We start from the raw sequence: 18,399 nt of genomic DNA, 5'->3' as shown, positions 1-18,399 counted from the left end.
CAATAAATGTAGCTATTTTAGAGCAATGCAGTTTTGTATTGTCAATGAAATCATGCAGCTTTCTAACAATAGCTTGTAAACCAAATGTTGTTGAACATACAGATTTACATTTACATTTTAGTCATTTAGCAGACGCTCTTATCCAGAGCGACTTACAGTAGTGAATGCATACATTTTTTTCTCCATACTGGTCCCCCGTGGGAATCAAACCCACAATCCTGGCGTTGCAAACACCATGCTCTACCAACTGAGCCACGCCACATACAGATGCTAGTGTTACCGCTTTCACTATAGTACTCGGTATACCATCCATTATGTGGTAGGTTACATAGGAAGCTCTGCACCAGATCCCTGTATCAGCAAAAGAAAGGGCTCTTGTGAATATGACAGCCCCAGTAGATATTGGTCTAACAATCTCAGGGGAACCAGCCCTGGCACACAGTAGTCTCCAGTCTCACAGTTATCAGACCTTGTTAGGAAAAGGGGTATATCTAAAATCCATCATAGAACAGGCAATGGCTTTTAGAGATCAAAATGATGTAGCAATGTCATAAATTGAATGACAATGATCTGATGATATGTCAAACGGTCAGGAGGGTCACCTGCTTTCTGGCTACATAAACAAGCTCAAACAAGGTGATGTGGTAGTTTTGTTGAATGTTAACTGTGTAACTGTGTATGTAAAAGTATATATATATATTTTAAATCAACAAAATTAACATGCTTCTTGAACGCCCTTGAACTATGAGGAAACAATATAATGGCCGCAAACAGACAGAAAAATACAAAGCGGTCCTATATATTTGCTTGTTACTGTGACTTTCCATTTTCTTTTTACATGATACCCTTAAGCGAGTTTTGAAAAGTGAAACATATTTACAAGAGTATCAGTGTGGAGTTGGAGGATTCGGAACAGGAAGCGTGTCATCAGATGAAGTCTTTTTCCGTCCTCTTCCTCTCTCTGCACTCGGTTCTCCACAGTGTGAGGGATCTGAGGGTGATGCTTAGTGAAATGCTCATTTTGCGTTTATGATTACCAAGGCCCATGGGCGATATTATGCACTAATGTGAACTAATGCAATAGATTACAGCGCACTGGCTCTGGGGAACAAACAGCAAACAGATGTGGTGTACTCAAAAATAAAATAAATCTGTTTAAAGTGTTCAATGTGGTGGAGACTGTCCCTTGTAATTTAGTGTTGACAGAATGCACAATTTTGATACGCTTTGTCAGTCTCTCTTCCTTTTCTCTCATGATTCTGATGCTAGGCCAGGGACAGTCAACAATGGTGTGCTATTGTATGGTTTCTCAATCTAAAGGACACAACCCATTGACGGTATACAATGTACAACCATCTTAACATAGGAATACACCACCAATCTACACAATTGTATACACTGTTTACATTTACTGATGGCCAAAATACTTCATGATCCTTTTATTACCCAAAACATGCCACCCTGCATCAACAGACAGAAATCAAAGATGTGCAGCTAAGCATTCCTGCACCAGTCTATCAGAATCATTGATTGAGAATGAGAATGTACAGCATCCACACAGCACCGAAACACCACCTACCTCCGTGTTGCTGCACTCTTTAGTTTGTATACACTGCCCTCTGGCGTTTACTTGCAGTTAAGACATTATCCAGACAATGAACGAACCAAAGTACAGGTAACTGCCAAAATAAAGAAAACACCAACATACAATCAAATCATATTTTATTGGTCATATACACATGGGTAGCAGATGTTAATGCGAGTGTAGTGAAATGCTTGTGCTTCTAGTCCCGACAGTGCAGTAATATCTTACAAGTAATCTAACAATTCCCCAACAACTACCTAATACACACAAATCTAAAGGGGTGAATGAGAATATGTACATATAAATATACATTTCTTTTGCCTCCACACTGTCTGTGTGAGTGGACCATTTCAGTTTGTCTGTGACGTGTACGCCGAGGAACTTAAAACATTCCACCTTCTCCACTGCTGTCCCTTCGATATGGATAGGGGGGGGGGGGGGTGCTCCCTCTGCTGTTTCCTGAAGTTCACGATCTTCTCCTTTGTTTTGTTGACAGTGAGTGAGAGGTCGTTTTCCTGGCACCACACTCCCGAGTGCCCTCACCACCTCCCTGTAGGCTGTCTCGTCGTTGTTGGTAATCAAGCCCACTACAGTTGTGTCGTCTGCAAACTTGATGATTGAGTTGGAGGCGTGCATGGCCACGTAGTCATGGGTGAACAGGGAGTACAGGAGGGGGCTGAGCATGCACCCTTGTGGGGCCCCAGTGTTGAGGGTCAGCGAAGATGTTGTTTCCTACCTTCACCACCTGGGGGCGGCCCGTCAGAAAGTCCAGGACCCAATTGCACAGGGTGGGGTTGAGACCCAGGGCCTCCAGCTTGATGATGAGCTTGGAGGGTACTATGGTGTTGAATGCTGATCTGTAGTCAATGAACAGCATTCTTACATAGGTATTCCTCTTGTCCAGATGGGATAGGGCAGAGTGCAGTGTGATGGCAATTCCATCGTCTGTGGACCTGTTGGGGCGGAATGCAAACTGAAGTGGGTCTAGGGTGGCCGGTAAGGTGGTGATATGATCCTTGACTAGTTTCTCAAAGCACTTCATGATGACAGAAGTGAGCGCTACAGGGCGGTAGACATTTAGTTGTTATCTTTGCCTTCTTGGGTACAGGAACAATGGTGGCCATCTTGAAGCATGTGGGGACAGCAGTCTGGGATAGGGAGCGATTGAATAAGTCCGCAAACACACCAGCCAACTGGTCTGCGCATGCCTTAACAGGGCATTGGGCCACCACGAGCCAGAACAGCTTCAATGCACCTTGGAATAAATTCTACAAGTGTCTACAACTCTGTCAGGATGTAACACCATTCCATAATTTGGTGTTTTGTTGAGGGTGGTGGAAAACGCAGTCTCAGGCATTGCTCCTGTCCCCTAAGTGTTCATTTAGGTTGAGATCTGGTGACAGAGAGCCATGGTATATGGTTTACATAGTTGTTATGCTCAAACCCTTTAGTGACCACTCTTCCCCTGTGGATGGGGGCATTTTCATCCTATGAGGGCATAGGCATGGTAGCAAAAATAATTACACTAACCATAGTATGTTAATTGAGTACTTAACTCAGAAGCAACACCTATGTGGAAGCACTCACTTTCAATATACTTTGTATCCCTCGTTTACTCAAGTGTTTCCATTGTTTTGGCAGTTACCTGTACATGGACTAAGATGTAACAGAAGATATGGCAATTTCTCAACACTGTACACAATGTGTAAAATTAACGACAAATTAAAACACTATGCTCATGTAAACAATTACAAAAATGATACACATTTTCAAAAATGTCAAATGATTTTTACATCAAATTGCAGTAACATTTTTCATTTCTGCAGACTGAAGGTCTGAGTGTGAATGTTTATTGGGTCCCTCTACTCAAGACAACAATTACACTTGATCTAAGTCAAAATACCAAACAATGAGATCACAACATAGAAAAGTGAAAACTGAAGAAAAAAATGAATGCATGTATTGACATGGCTATCATTTATTAGGCGAACGTAAACCACACTGGGTGAAATCACTGTATAAAGTACTGTAGAGCAGCATAGGCAGACATAGCATCGCAAATCGGAGTAAATTCCAGTATCCGTCACAATAATTACCTAGGCTAATACATAAACCAAACTTAGATTTAAATGATAACTTAATAACCCCATGCTTATGAAAGCAGGAAAGGAGAAATATGAAATTGTTCATTTCCAGTGACAAAAAAAAGTCTCAAAAGTTGTTTCAAGGTTATATAAACAGGAAGGTGGTATGCCTATAGTAAGACTTGGTAAGATACCTGTAGACATTTTAAAAACCGCACAAACAAATATTATAACACTACTCATCTATGCCCCAAATGTCATTGACTCATGGTGATAGTCATACAACTCTTGAACGATATTTCACTTTTTACATTGCACACACGTAGAAAACAAAACTGTACAGAAATAAATAACACCTTAAAAATTATAACAGCAAAAATATGAAATAACATAAGTCTGGTGTGCCCAAATTGCTTGAAAATATCAGAACGCTTCCTACACCATGTGCATTAATTTGTAACAGTTAATGCATAAATGAAGTAGAATCATATCAGAGCTCAAATTGAATTCTGAAACCTGAGACAATTGTTTTTTCATATACAGAATCAATAAGTAGTAGACCACAGCTTCAGAAAAACCAGTGACAAAGCAGACAGACAAGTTAACACAATCCAACTTGAGGCAAAAGACTATCTTAAGATCCTGCATAACATGAACAGAGTCCTGAATACAGTATGGAAAAACAGTCGATCTAAAAAAAGAAACATCTGAACAGTATTTGTGCACACAAAAACTAGAATCCCTCAGATATTCTCTTGATATTTAGTCCATGTTTTGCCACTGTTGCAGCATAGTCGGTTGTGAGGAATCCATATGCAGAACAGAACCAGCAGCCTTTTCTATGCACATTTCACATAATACCCAGAAGCAGGAATCCCTGGCTTCAGGCTCTGATCATGTTTAGCCAGTGAATAACTACTACTTATAGGCACAGACATGTTGCTCCCAACTCTCCAAAATGCACTGGCTCAATAGTAGACATGATAGCTACAGCAGCTTCATATCATGACAAAAATAACTGCCTACTATGAGCGTCAACAGTCTATAAATTGAGTTTGAGGCAAGATACGTCAACATACAGCTTTTGTTTTGTAAACTAAGAACTCAAGCTGTAGGTCGGATAAAACCCTACCCAACATCAGTGCTTTGACAAAAACATGGTCCTTTGATTGCTGACTGTATGTCATATTAGACAGAACAGCGTATTAACAAACAAAAGGTAACGTCCTCTTTTTAGAGCGACTTTTCTCATTTATACATGTTTTATCTAGTGCAACCATAACAATATGATATTCAAACAGTCATTTGTCAATGCATACAACCTCAACTCTGTTGTATTAGATAGATGTGTATAGATCAGTGGGGATAGGTCATCTATGGGTCAGGCCTGTCCTCCAGGTAAGCTCTCAAAAGATGGCTTGTAGCATGAACTTCTCCGTGTATTTCAAACCTACCGAAGGCTATCAAATGTATACTATTTATCTCAACACAAAACTTAAGACAGCCAAAGTTACTTACAACATGGCCGGTGAAGTCAACCAGAACAATAGCCTACCATTAGAACAGTTAAGCCCTTTCGTCAGTGGGTCCACTGCATTCATTACTGATGGGTCTGGAATAGGCTCTCCTCTGTAGCATACTAGCTGGGTAGAGTAATGGCCTACTCCCTAGGAAGAGGAGAAGGACAATCTTAGGAGTAACCCCAAAGTATGTTTGATACAAACCGTAATAATGGCAATATGATATATCTGTCCAACTCTAATATGGAACCCCACGACATTTACAACTACACTAACATCATGAAAATGGGATGAATTAATTTCAAATGTGTAGAAAATATATAAGATAAAGCTTTTAGTTCATACCTCTTGGGTTTGTCTGCACACCATGACTGGGGTTAGCCATGGGATGGTAGAGGGAGGCCAGGTCACTGGGGCTGTAGGAACGGAGGATGTTGATCATATTCCAGTCAGTCTCCATACTGCTGCTGCTGGCAGAGGCTGGAGGGTTGGACGCTTTGACTGGGGCATAGGCCCGCGGCCTGTGAGAGGGAGAGGCTCCATTCCTTCCTGAGGGCAGCAGTCTGTTGTACCTGTCCTCCATCATAAAGCCAGTATCAACAGTGTCCGTTTCCCTTCCGGGGAGCCCAGAGAATCTCTGCCTCTTACTGGAAGGTTCACCAAAGTCCATTGGGGGCAGACTACCAAACCGGCTGGAGAGGCATAGCCTGGCAGCATCTGAGGGCCTGATTACAACACTACCGCTCCTCACAGGGCCGCTTCTTAAGCCGCTTGCCACTCTGCTGTCCGATGGGTTCTGCGTCGGTCTCTCCATTACAGGTCTGCTATATTTTCTACCGTTGGTGTTGGATTGTTCTGCTGGCTCTGTAAACCTGGATTGGCCCTGGCTGGTGGTTGGTGGCATCATCATCATCCTGTACCGCTGATTGTCCAGGCCCGGGGCTCCCATCTCCTTCCGGGGGTCATTGGTGAGAGACCATTTACACCCATGAGGAGGGTTGGAGGGGTGAGTCTTTCCTGTAGGTTTTCCAGGAGGCTGAGGGGTTGGGGATTTGGTCCGGCGAGGGTGTCTCCGATCTACAGGAGGCAGCGGGGTGACATCTTTGCCCTCAAGGGCAGGGGGGCAGCCAGTATAACGCTTCAGTTTTAGACTTCTGTTCTTAGTTATGTCAGACTTCTCCTTGTGAAGCAGCTTCTTGTGCATGAGCAGGACCTCTGGGTACAGAGTGCTGAAGGCACAGGACAAACAGGTGTTGGAAATCAACACATTCCTTGGTATTAGGGTGGCGGAGATGGAAAGTGACACTTTTAAGGACAAATTTAATGGGGCGCTGAAGCCCTCGTCATTTATTTCCTTTCCTTCCATCTTCAGGTTAACAGGTACGGGGTGATTTGTCTCCAGTACTTCCATCTTCAAGTTAACAGGTAAAGTGTGATTTGTCTCCAGTCCTTCCATCTTCAAGTTAACAGGTAAAGTGTGATTTGTCTCCTGTCCTTCCATCTTCAGGTTAACAGGTACGGGGCATTTTATGTCTGCAGAAGAAGAGTAAGCAGCCGTAGAAAGCAATTTCCCATACTCAGCATTCACTTGAGCAAGTGGGCTGGCAATCTTGACACCGATGCTATTAAATCTATCCTCTGGTTTCATAATTGCACAAGGTTTGGTTGCAGGGCTGACATTGGGAGTTGGCCACAGTTTGGATCGGTTGGGGACCGGTTTGTCTTCTCTGTTTCTCGTGAATTCTTTCTCACTGGGAGATGGCACAGATATCACAGGCTTATTAGGGATGTCAGTATAAGGTTTGTCCTTGTGACGTCTATCTAAGTGATATCTCAGTGAGGTTTTCTGGGCCGCAGCATAGTCACAGTATATACATTTGTATGGTTTTTCACCTGAAAGACAAAAATAGAATTGCATAAGCATAATATGATCCTAACAGCAAATACAGTCTTCAGATGAATTAAATGCTGAAAGTACTACATACAGAACACAGGGGTGTAACGGTTTGGTATGTATTGCGGTTTTGGGGTCACAGTTCGGTTAACGGGAAAATGAAACGCCAACAGTTACTGTAGTTCATTTCTGTTTATTCCTGATTCCATCTTTGATCATGTAATGCCTGATGAGAGCACAAGCAGGAATACCAACATCTCATTTAGTATTTTCTTAAATGATTACTCATCAACAACACAAAAATAAAGTGCAACGTGTATGAAATCAATATGTAAACATGGCTCAGAAATTGTATCGGCCTATGCTGTTTTTTCTTACAAAAGAACAGAACTAGTTCCCTGTTGTGCCTCAAAAGGACAGCCTGAAATACAGCAATTAAGATTGTCATTTTTATTACAACGCGATTTACTCAACAGGCATACAACGCAGCATCGGAATAGCCTATAAGCCTAGTGTTTATTACATTTTTAATGCATTCATTCGGGTTCACACTGCGGACCAAATCGAGGTCCCATTACCGAACGGTTCAGTACAGTTACACCTATAGCACTCAGAGTAAGCCCAATCCAACTTCATGTTAAACCTTAGAGCCAAATATCAGCTATAAATCTCAACTTACATTCCCCAACGGTGCAGCCTATTTCAAGTTCCAATGTCACATGCACAGGTACAGTGAAATGCCATTCTTGCAAGCTCTAAACCCAACAATGCAGTAACCAATATCCATGTAGCACTAAAAATAACATAAATCAGGCTTCCCAGCATTACATAAGGTTTACCTGTATGGGTCCTTAGGTGAATGTTGAGGTAATAGCTGGAACGGAATGTCTTGCCACAGTAACTACACTCCCTGGAGGACACAAGATGTTTCACCTTCATTTGATCAAATCCATCTTCACTTTTATCTGTAGAGAAAACAAAAACAGGAGATTGGTCATGTGAAGAAATCAAATAGTCTACCTACAAAAACGTGTGTGAAGCAAGTGGATTTGCATAACCTGTAAATGACCAGTAGAGGGAACCGTTGAAAACAAAATGGCCATTTACAGGTTTTTCCCAATTATTTACACACTAAAACTGGCCCATGAGGCACAATAACCAAACCTGTAACTCATTTACCAGAAGCAACACCAAATTGCAATACTACTGGCACATGTTTTGCTTTACACTGAGATTGCAATTTTACAAACATTTGGCAAAACAACACACAATTATCTACCTTTGGCACAACCTTCACAACTAAAATCTCATGTGCAAGTGAAAAGCAACACTGTTCAACAAGCTAAGCTCAATTACCAATTGATCACTTTCACACGTCACAGGTAGAGGTAGGTATAGAGGTAATTCAGGCAACTGTGGTTTGACCTTGGGAGAGAGTGGGCAGAGAGTGCAGGCCAATCTGAGCCGCTTCACCGTAGCATCCATTATCTGGACGTTCCAAAATGAGAATAGGTCCAATGTCTCCAGTACATAAACTCAGCAAAAAAAGAAACGTCCTCTCACTGTCAACTGCGTTTATTTTCAGCAAACTTAACATGTGTAAATATTTGTATGAACATAACAAGATTCAACAACTGAGACAAATTGAACAAGTTCCATAGACATGTGACTAACATGTCCCTGAACAAAGGGGGGGGGGTCAAAATCAAAAGTAACAGTCAGTATTTGGTGTGGCCACCAGCTGCATTAAGTACTGCAGTGCATCTCCTCCTCATGAACTGCACCAGAGTTGCCAGTTCTTGCTGTGAGATGTTACCCCAAAACTGTAAATCCACCTTTCCTCAATAGAAAACAAATGTTTCTTAAACATTAAGTTGCTGTATTTACCTGAATAGAAGGCATCTCCCGGTACTCCATCCTCTGACCAGCCTTCAGACCCCTCTTCTTTGGGGGACCCTGCTCTGGAGAGCTTGCCATCAATGAAGGCGGTGGGGCTCTCCCTCTTGTGCACCCTGGAGTGGAGAACAAGCTGGTGGTACGTCCTGAACGTCCTCCCACAGTCCTCACAGTGCGTCGGCTTGTCATTTCGACTTGACTTCTGATCAGGTTCTGGTGATGGGGTCTCTCCAGCAGTCTGTCTGGATCTCAGTTCTCTACCCAAGTTGTCTTTAACACCATTGTTGTCACCTTCTTGGCCTTCTGACCAGATGTTTGTTAGTTCTTTATCTGAGCCAGAGTCCTCGTTGTTAGAGCTGTGGTCTTGGATTAGGCCTACATCTTTAGCCACACTTGGACAAACTGCTATCTTTCCCTTGGTGGCAAGTTGCCAGGCCTGGTAGGTGTTGAAAGGGTCTAGTTGGGCAATCCACCTAGAAGATCTCTCTGGTATACTTCTTTCCTCAGAGAGGGGGCGAAGGTTGAGTACCTGTAAAAAACCTTGTTGACTGAGGGGATCTTCCTGTCTATCCTTTTCTCTGTTTTCATCAGCCTCTAATTCTTTACTATGTACTTTGCTGTGTTCCACCAAATGGTCTTTATCGGGGAAGAAGAAGCCACATGTAAAGCACATTTTGTAATGGGTGATTACGGGCTCTGGGCCTTGGTCTTGGATGACTTCATTGATAATAACTGGACCATCCAGGTTCTGCTGGGCCTTAGCCTTATGGAACCTCATATGGTTCCTGAGAAACCAGGGTTCCTTGAACCGCCGGCCACAAAGGTTACAGTGAAAAGTGAAACAGTCCTTGTGTGTCCTCATGTGGCTCTCCAGCTCGCTGGCACCCTCTGTGGCCTGATCACACACAACGCAGCTAAATACCACCTCCTTCACAGATGGCAACCTGGGTTTGGACCGGGCTCTCTCACCTGGGATCAAGAACTCTGCCTCCACACGCAGAACTGCCGTTTCGAACAGTGTTGTGGGGTGCTGGGTCAGGACGTGTGGGCCCAGGTCATCTTGGTGTGTGAAGGTCTGGTCACAAAACATACAGTCCAGGGCTTCCAGCAGGCTTCCCTCAGGCTGAGCCTCAGCTTTGTTAGTGATGGTGGCACTGTGAGGAGTCATGCTGGAGCCAGACCCTGGCATGCTAGCACTACTAATATTTAGAACGTCTTGTCCAAGTCCATCTGGACTTTCCACATATGGCAACAACAGGTGAGTTGGCATTTCCTCAAAAGTTGTGCAATTGATCTATATACTTAAGTATTAAGGAGTTACTGTATGACATTTCTGAATATCAATGTGGAAGATTGTCAGTGATTCATCCAGGGGAGTTAGGTCTTAGTAAGTAGATTCCTGTAAAACACAAAATAACAAGGAAAAAATTAGGCTAATGTAGTATCATCATGGATCAGTGCTATCCGGGGATCCTTGGGACATCCCTACCCTAAATCCTAACCCCTACCCTTAACCATTTTACATTTCAACTTCAATGGAGTAGGGACATCCTAAGGATCCCAGAGAGCACAGACCTATCATTATGGCAAGGTGAGGCCTATGAATGCTAAAAGGGACCAAGCTACCTCAAATAACAAGGAAATTGAGTTCTCAAATTGAAACTGAATATGAGATTCATTTCCTCTTAGTATGAAGTACTGTGAAGAATGCATCATTTTATTGCACATGGCTACATATTTAACACATCCTTTGACAGTTTGCCATTAATGCAAAGCCTTGGCTTGTGGTTATATTTTTAGCAGTTGGATAAAATGTGGAATAAATGGACATACTAGTTGATACATGAATACATCCTAATTAAAATTATGGCATTTCATAAACAGTTTGATAGTCTCAACAAACAGCTTGTAATTTAAATGAAATCATTAAATATTTGTTTAACTATTTTGGTTTCCATATTGACCTAGCAGAATGTGTTCATTCTTTGTTCAACAAGCCAAGACAAGATGACCTGTGTTGGCAATCAGTGGAAGTTGTCGACTAAGGAAGTGTCATCAACCATGATGAGAAAATAATATAGTCTTAAAATATTAGGCTTCTCTGTGACCCATCCCAGTCAGCCACCTATTTTGATATAAGATATTTCTGATAGTCATAAAACTAGATAGTAAAGTAACTACGTTATTTGACTGAGGTTTAATCAGCTATGCAAACAGGTCTCCAATTTGTTATCCAACACATGCAACGTGATAAAAGACAAATGAGCAACTCGTCGAGTTAATCCCAAGGTTATGAATCTGTAATGCATGCCAAATTAGATGGCTAATATGTGAAGTCTTAAAGTTACATAGCTAGCTAGTTATTAATGTCCAACACAAAAATAAATCGTGATTTTCTATTTGATTAATTTCAATATAGTTAGAATTCAATACAGTCACTTCTGTAACTCATTCTGCTACATCCTACTAACGTTAGCTAGTTAACCACTGATAGACACGGGGACAGTAACTTCCTATCAAACATTGCGAAATTCAGCAAATTAGCTTTCTAGCTAGCCAAGCACGGAAATTCCCAATTTAACAGGCACAAAGACATCGCCAACAATTTCTGGACTCAGACATAGTTAATGGTTGAAAGGTAGGAAATAAAACATCATTTGAGTTCATCTTGCGAAATAGTTTAATAACATTAGCTAATTTAGTTAGCTAGCAATCAATCAAAACGCTCGTTTTATATAACTCACCAATACCTACCAATTCAGGCTTTCCAGGTAAACTTTCAATTCATCGAAATTATATATCTAAGTGAAATAAACTGCGTGTTACATCCTGTCGCTAAACTAGCAAATTCATGAATAATAGCAGCTAGCCAAATTTGTTCACCTTCCTACAATTGTCGGTCATATTGTTCTTATTCAATGTTTGCAAGTCGCTATGTGCAGCTGTTGAATTGTGAGGCGCGCTCTCAGCGAATCGGGGACAGAAGTAGCGCGTGCACTACAGCCCCAAAAGCGAAACAGGGACAACAGTCACGTGGTCGCAACTTTTGACGAAGTAAATAATTCTATAAATTAAAATGTATAATACAATGTACCATAATTACATAATAAACAATAGTGGGGCACACACATATGTAGCTATTGCACACACATATTTATCTCTTATGAAAGCAAGGTAACAGAACGTCTGTAGATCAATTACAAAACACAAGAACAAGGTGGACTGCCCAAATGTAATCATTGTAATGGCGGTTGTGTCATGTGGATGGTTAGTCAGCTATTGAGTTGGTCTGAAAGTTAGAGGATAGGCCTAGATAAGATTATTGGCTATTTGTTGAAAGATAACAGTGTGATTCTATTCTGTATATGGGATGGTACAAATTTGGTTGTATCCTAAATCATTTCCCATTTAGTTAGTTCGTTAGCAAATTGGCCTAAATAAAATAGCAATGTTTTATGAACTTTGTTCTAAGCAAAAGTCTCAACGCCATGTTGTTCAGACAAAGAGTTGACTTTTAGATGTCTCTCACTCCACTTCCCATTGCAACAGATCAGAGCACCATGTGGAGAGGGGGGATGGGGACCTACAACATGTGGGATGATGTGCTATGCAGCAACAGGTCACTGTGTTTCCAGCATTGAATGACAGCCTTATAGATTTGTATTTATATCAAATTATCACTGCAAAAGTAATTTGGCTATTTAACCTTTTCCCTTTTTTCTTATTTGAGACATACATTTGAATGTTTTTAAAAAATCAGGTTATATTTTAGTTTTGGTCAGATGTAAACTATTGAAACTCAAAAAGTATTCAAATTATGATTTTGAATACTTGTCCTATTGTAAGACACCAAAATGTTCAGAAATAACCATGATAATTCAATCCATAACATACCATAGCCTACAATGCAACCATGAAATACAGGGATTTACTGAATGGGAAATGAAAAATCTATGAAGTGAACTAACATACATTCTATTCAAGGTGAGCTAGAAAAAAACGTGATTGCTACATGTATTTACTAATAATCAATGTAAAGTTAAGACCAATACTTTATTCTTTCTTGGTACAATTGATCACCTTTCCTCCTCTTTTCATCAGAGTACATGCATGTCAAAACAACTGCTTCACCCCTCCCCCACCCCAGCTCCTCTGACAGCTGGCAATAGCATAGATCTCATTGTGGTTCCACTTTCAATTATTATGCCATTGACTACTCTATTCATAATGTGCTTTTTCACAGAAAGTATGTATTAGTACTACTTTACCTCATGAATACTCACCCTTCTTGATTTTGTGATGGCTCAAGATAGTCAGGAAACCTAAACACAATCACACTGTCTCTGGATGTTGGATGTTAACCCCACCCTAACCCTCCTCTTTCTACTAGCTTAGATAAACAACTCTTGAGTGATAAAGGTTCTATGTTACAGTTTTGTTTGTTTTAGTTAATTTAGAGACTTGATGATTAATGAACAAAGAGATCTAGATAGTTTTACTTGCATTGCTGGTTAGACTTAAAACAAATATTAGATCACATAATTATATAGAATAGAACACATAAGAATTATAGGATCTCCTTGTTTTTCATTGGCATGATAGTCAACAAAATAGACATTGAGATGAATAATTTCAATGAAGAAGGCATTCATCACACCAGACTGAACCATTCTTTAAAAAAAAGTAATGTTCTCAATGAAACCCATCCCCAGCTGTTGAGGGTGAAGAACAGTGAACAAATCCACATCGACTGCTGTCAGCAGGCATTTGCCAAAACATCTCCAGCAACTGGCTGAAACGTTGCCATGGAGCTCCACCCAGCCTGCATGTTAAACCCAGAAAAAACCCAGAACACACAGGCAATCGTGTGGAGCACCACCACAGCCATTTGGGACATGTCCAACTCCCTCTGTGGTCTACAGAGCATGTTATGGCAAACACCAAGAAAATGGCCCCAGGAGGTATTCTGGTCTCTGAGTGACACAATTTTGATGTCTCAATAACCCACCAGGCTTGTGTCAGAAACATGAATTTAGGCTACATAATACAATGTCAGAAATAAAACCTGTTATGGGAAAAACAAACTCACAGAGCAGTCATAAATTTCTGGCATAATAGATATATTAATATTGTGTTGACAGCCAAATAGATTTCCAGTGTCATGTTTATATTCAAATGAAGTTTTGATCATAGTTTCATGTGATCATTGCTTTATTTATTTGACCTATGTAAATGTCTTGAACTGAACATATGGCCAAGGAGGGGATTCTATTCTTCACCAACATATTGCTTATTGTTGAATGAAGAAGCAATACTGTACCTATTTTACTTTAAGTGTAAAAAACAAAATGTGGTTATTTGTAGGCTTTTTATGTCTTTTCTTTATCCTGAGTTCCTGTCATACAAACAAGTCTAGAATGTTAATCAAAGGCACCACATGTGACACACACGGTGGCCTCCCGCTCATTTCCCATTGTTCCCTGGCCACAAAAGCTTTGTGAAAAGCTAGCAATCTGGAATGGCAGTATAATGTCTGATACTGATGAAACTATCTAAACATGAAATTCCATAGCTTGTCCTGGTGCATAACTTGTTGCTTACATCTTGTATTGTCCGATGATCCTAACAGAGCAAAGAAGTTGCTCTGTTCAGTCAATAATTCATGGAGCAATAAAGCACACGTCTGCCTCTGATTTGAGTTGCAAGAAGACACAAAAGAACATATGCCAAGAATACATCGTATTGGTAACACAAAATAAGTACAATACACTATTGTTTGTATTAACAGACATTTAGAATAGAATAGAATCAAAGAAAAAAGAATAACTAACATTTTTCCCAAAAGTTAACTTCAATTAATTGTTATATTTCAGGTCATTGGTATATTATTAAAGCTAATATCAGCCTCTATTCTTCAAAATAAGAAAACAGAACAATTTGTATTATAGAGTTGGTGAAAAAAGTGTGCATATAACCTTTTAGCATATTAGCAAAACAAATAATTATTTTGTATTCAACCCGCAGCTCTGGTATGTGATGGAGGATGAGGATGGATGCATGAGTCAGGTCCTCCTCACAGACTATGCAAGTAGACTTGATCTTGTCTGGATGTGTCAGCAACAGCTGACTGCATTGTTCCCTTCCAGATTCATGGATCAGCTTCCTTTATAACCATACTGCTGCTCCGTCTGAAAGACCTTTTCATCATCAATTGTAGGCATTTAAGAAGGATAAACATTCTTACAGCCTAAGGTACAACATTTCTTATAGTTGTAATATTCTAAACTGGTCAAGATCAAGATTTGTTATATTCTACATCTGCTTGATAGAGAAATATTTATTTTGTGTTGACTGTCGTCTTCTAACGCATTGGCTGCTCGGAAATACAGTTATTCTTTCCTGTATTGCGGTATACACCCAAAACACATTTCCTTATGAATGTCATGTATTGTATTCATGGGAATATGGACCTTCGATTGATCACTTTAATCTGCAAAGCCAGAAAGGACTTGATATTATATGTCAGGTGTGTGCGTACTGGTAGCGAAGTCAGGTGCAGGAGAGCAGAGATTTGTGAGCAGGCACACACTTTATTGAGGCAAAAGTGCAAAACGTGCAAAACAGTCACAAGAATTATGTTTAACAATAAACATCTTCGAGAAATACCATGGAAAAAACAAACCAGTCTGGCGCGTCAACAACAAACACATAACACAAACAATCTTACACAAAGACATGATGGGGAACAGAGGAATAAATACATGTAGATTGATTGGGGAATGAAAACCAGGTGTGCAGGGAACAAGACAAAACAAATGGATACATGAAAAATGGAGCGGCGATGGCTAGAAAGCCAGTGACGTCGACCACCGAACGCCGCCCGAACATGGAGAGGAGCCGACTTCGGCGGAAGTCGTGACAGTACCCCCCCCCCCCCAAACTCTCGGGGTGGAAACCCGAGGTGAGGCTGATCGAGACCCCCAAACATTCCATGAACGCCCTCCAGACTCTCGAAGTGAACTGGGGACCTCGATCAGACAATATAGTGCCGGAAGACATGTGTAAACAGGGCCTCCACAGTTTGTAGGGCCGTAGGGAGACCGGGCAGAGGGAGGAGACGACAGGACTTAGAGAAACTATCCACAATGACCAGGATCGTGGTGTTTCCCTGTGAGGGAGGAATATCCGTTAGAAAATCCACCGACAGGTGTGACCAAGGCCATTGTGGAACAGGTAAGGGATGTAGCTTACCTCTGGGCAGGTGTCTAGGAGCCTTACACTGGGCGCACACCGAGCAGGAGGAAACATAAACCCTCACGTCCCGAGCCAAGGTGGGCCACCAGTACTTCCCAGTCAGACAACGCACCATCTGACCGATCCCCGGATGACCAGAGGAGGGAGATGTGTGGGCCCAATAGATCAACTGGTCACGGACAGCAGACGGAACGTACTGACGCCCGACGGGACACTGGAGTGAAGCGGGCTCTGTACGCAACGCCTGCTCAATGTCCGCGTCCAGCTCCCACACGACCGGCGCTACCAGGCAGGAGGCCGGGAGAATGGGAGTCTGATCCATGGGCCGCTCCTCTGTGTCATACAGCCGGGACAGTGCGTCTGCCTTCACATTCTGGGAACCTGGACTGTAGGACAGGGTAAACACAAAACGGGTAAAGAACTTTGCCCACCTTGCCTGATGAGGATTCAGTCTCGTAGCTGCCCGGATGTACTCCAGGTTGCGGTGGTCAGTCCAGATGAGGAAAGAGTGTATAGCCCCCTCAAGCCAATGTCTCCATGCCTTCAAAGCCTTAACCACAGCCAACAGCTCCCGGTCCCTCACATCATAGTTCCGCTCCGCCGGGCTGAGCTTCTTCAAGGCGGAGCTTTGGTGGCGTGCTGGAGCGCTGAGAGAGCACGGCTCCGATCCCAGCCTCGGACGCATCCACCTCCACTATGAATGCCAAAGATGGATCTGGATGGGCCAGCACGGGAGCCGAGGTTAACAGAGCTCTTAGCTGCCCAAAAGCCCTGTCCGCCTCAACCGACCACTGCAGACGTACAGTACCCCCCTTCAGCAGTGAGGTAATGGGAGCAGCCACCTGGCCAAAACCCCGGATAAATCTCCGGTAGTAATTGGCAAACCCAAAAAATCGCTGCACCTCCTTTACCGTGGTGGGAGTCGGCCAATTACGCACGGCTAAAATGCGGTCACTCTCCATCTCCACCCCTGATGTCAGCCTTGACGTACAGGTCATGCTCCAACAGTCGTCCAAGTACCGCCCGAACAAGGAGAGGAGCCGACTTCGGTGGAAGTCGTGACATTATAAGAGGATGCGTCCCATAGATTTACACTACTAAGTACTGGGAAAGTTATTACACTTCATGAGCTTTAAGGTCAACAACAATCTAGACAAGGTTGTTAGCCATGTCTACCCAGCCCCTCAAACCAACAAGATCAGCAACTCAACTCAAAAGAATTTCACATAATACATGACAAAAACACCCTCTGGTGCAACACCTCTAAAGAGTGCCTATGTTCATCTGAATACATCTGAATACTGAATACTATACATCCACATTATGCTCAATTGCCTGCTGATGAAGACTTGACAATATAGTATATCAGTTAGTTTAACATCATCTGGTGGTTGGATATTGCCATTAAACTGTTATTGGGAGGCCTGGGAATATGTTGTGTCTTCATTGGTCCTTGTAACGTGATCCCCCATGCCTCCCTGTGTGCATGGTGCTGGAGAGCAGAGCAGCACAGCATTGCATAGCCTTGACACACATTAGTGCTGACAGCAGCCCTCCCCAGTCCCCATAGGCCTCTCAAGCAGCCCACTGGTCCCTTGGCTCTCCTACCCCCTCTTGGTACTCCACGCTGTGTGGTCTGCATTCATTCACACACTGACACTTACTGTCCTGTGATCAACTGAACCAGCATGGTCATAGATCATCGCCTCTGGAGGAGGATGACAGTTTCTTAACTAGGAGATATTATGGTTAAATCTTCCTATTGCACAACGTTCAAACTGAGGTTTCTGGCCATGTTGCTGTGCTGCACCCTTCTTGTCTTCTCCAGAAGCACCTCAACAATTATGGAGTGTAGGAACATTCTACCTGTTGTAGTGGCATAATGATTCACTATGAATATAACTATGAAACATCTGGCATTAGACATATTCCAGAGTGTTTATACTGCCACAAAAGTGAAGTCAAAGTAAGTTCAGATGTATCAGTCAGTGAATGCATTATCATAAAGTCTACCACTCTTTATAACTCTCTGTCTGGTTTGAACTCATTAGTCAAAGCACATTTTTTGAAAAAGGCCCTCTACAAAATGAGGGTCTTTTGCATCCCTTTGATATTTGAAGTAGAAATTGTGGGGCAATATAGAAGTTTAAAAGCATGTTATATTAA

General features: G+C 42.1%; 1 protein-coding gene across 1 annotated transcript; it reads right to left on the bottom strand.

Moving 5' to 3' along the window:
- Positions 1-3,547: 3,547 nt before the first annotated feature.
- On the bottom strand, positions 3,548-11,952 carry LOC106572633 (zinc finger protein 217). The gene is made up of 5 exons (XM_045696282.2): positions 11,734-11,952; positions 8,971-10,378; positions 7,923-8,048; positions 5,535-7,082; positions 3,548-5,336 (listed from the first exon to the last, which is right to left on the bottom strand). The coding sequence occupies exons 2-5, from the start codon at positions 10,247-10,249 to the stop codon at positions 5,236-5,238; spliced, it is 3,054 nt and encodes a 1,017-aa protein (XP_045552238.1). The 5' UTR covers positions 10,250-10,378; positions 11,734-11,952; the 3' UTR covers positions 3,548-5,235.
- Between the last annotated feature and the right edge of the window lie 6,447 nt (positions 11,953-18,399).

Source organism: Salmo salar, chromosome 15, assembly GCF_965601325.2.
Source record: "Salmo salar chromosome 15, fSalSal1, whole genome shotgun sequence".
NCBI classification, from domain to species: domain Eukaryota; kingdom Metazoa; phylum Chordata; class Actinopteri; order Salmoniformes; family Salmonidae; genus Salmo; species Salmo salar.
Note: the sequence above shows the minus strand (reverse complement) of the source record. Positions and strands in the feature narration are given on the sequence as shown.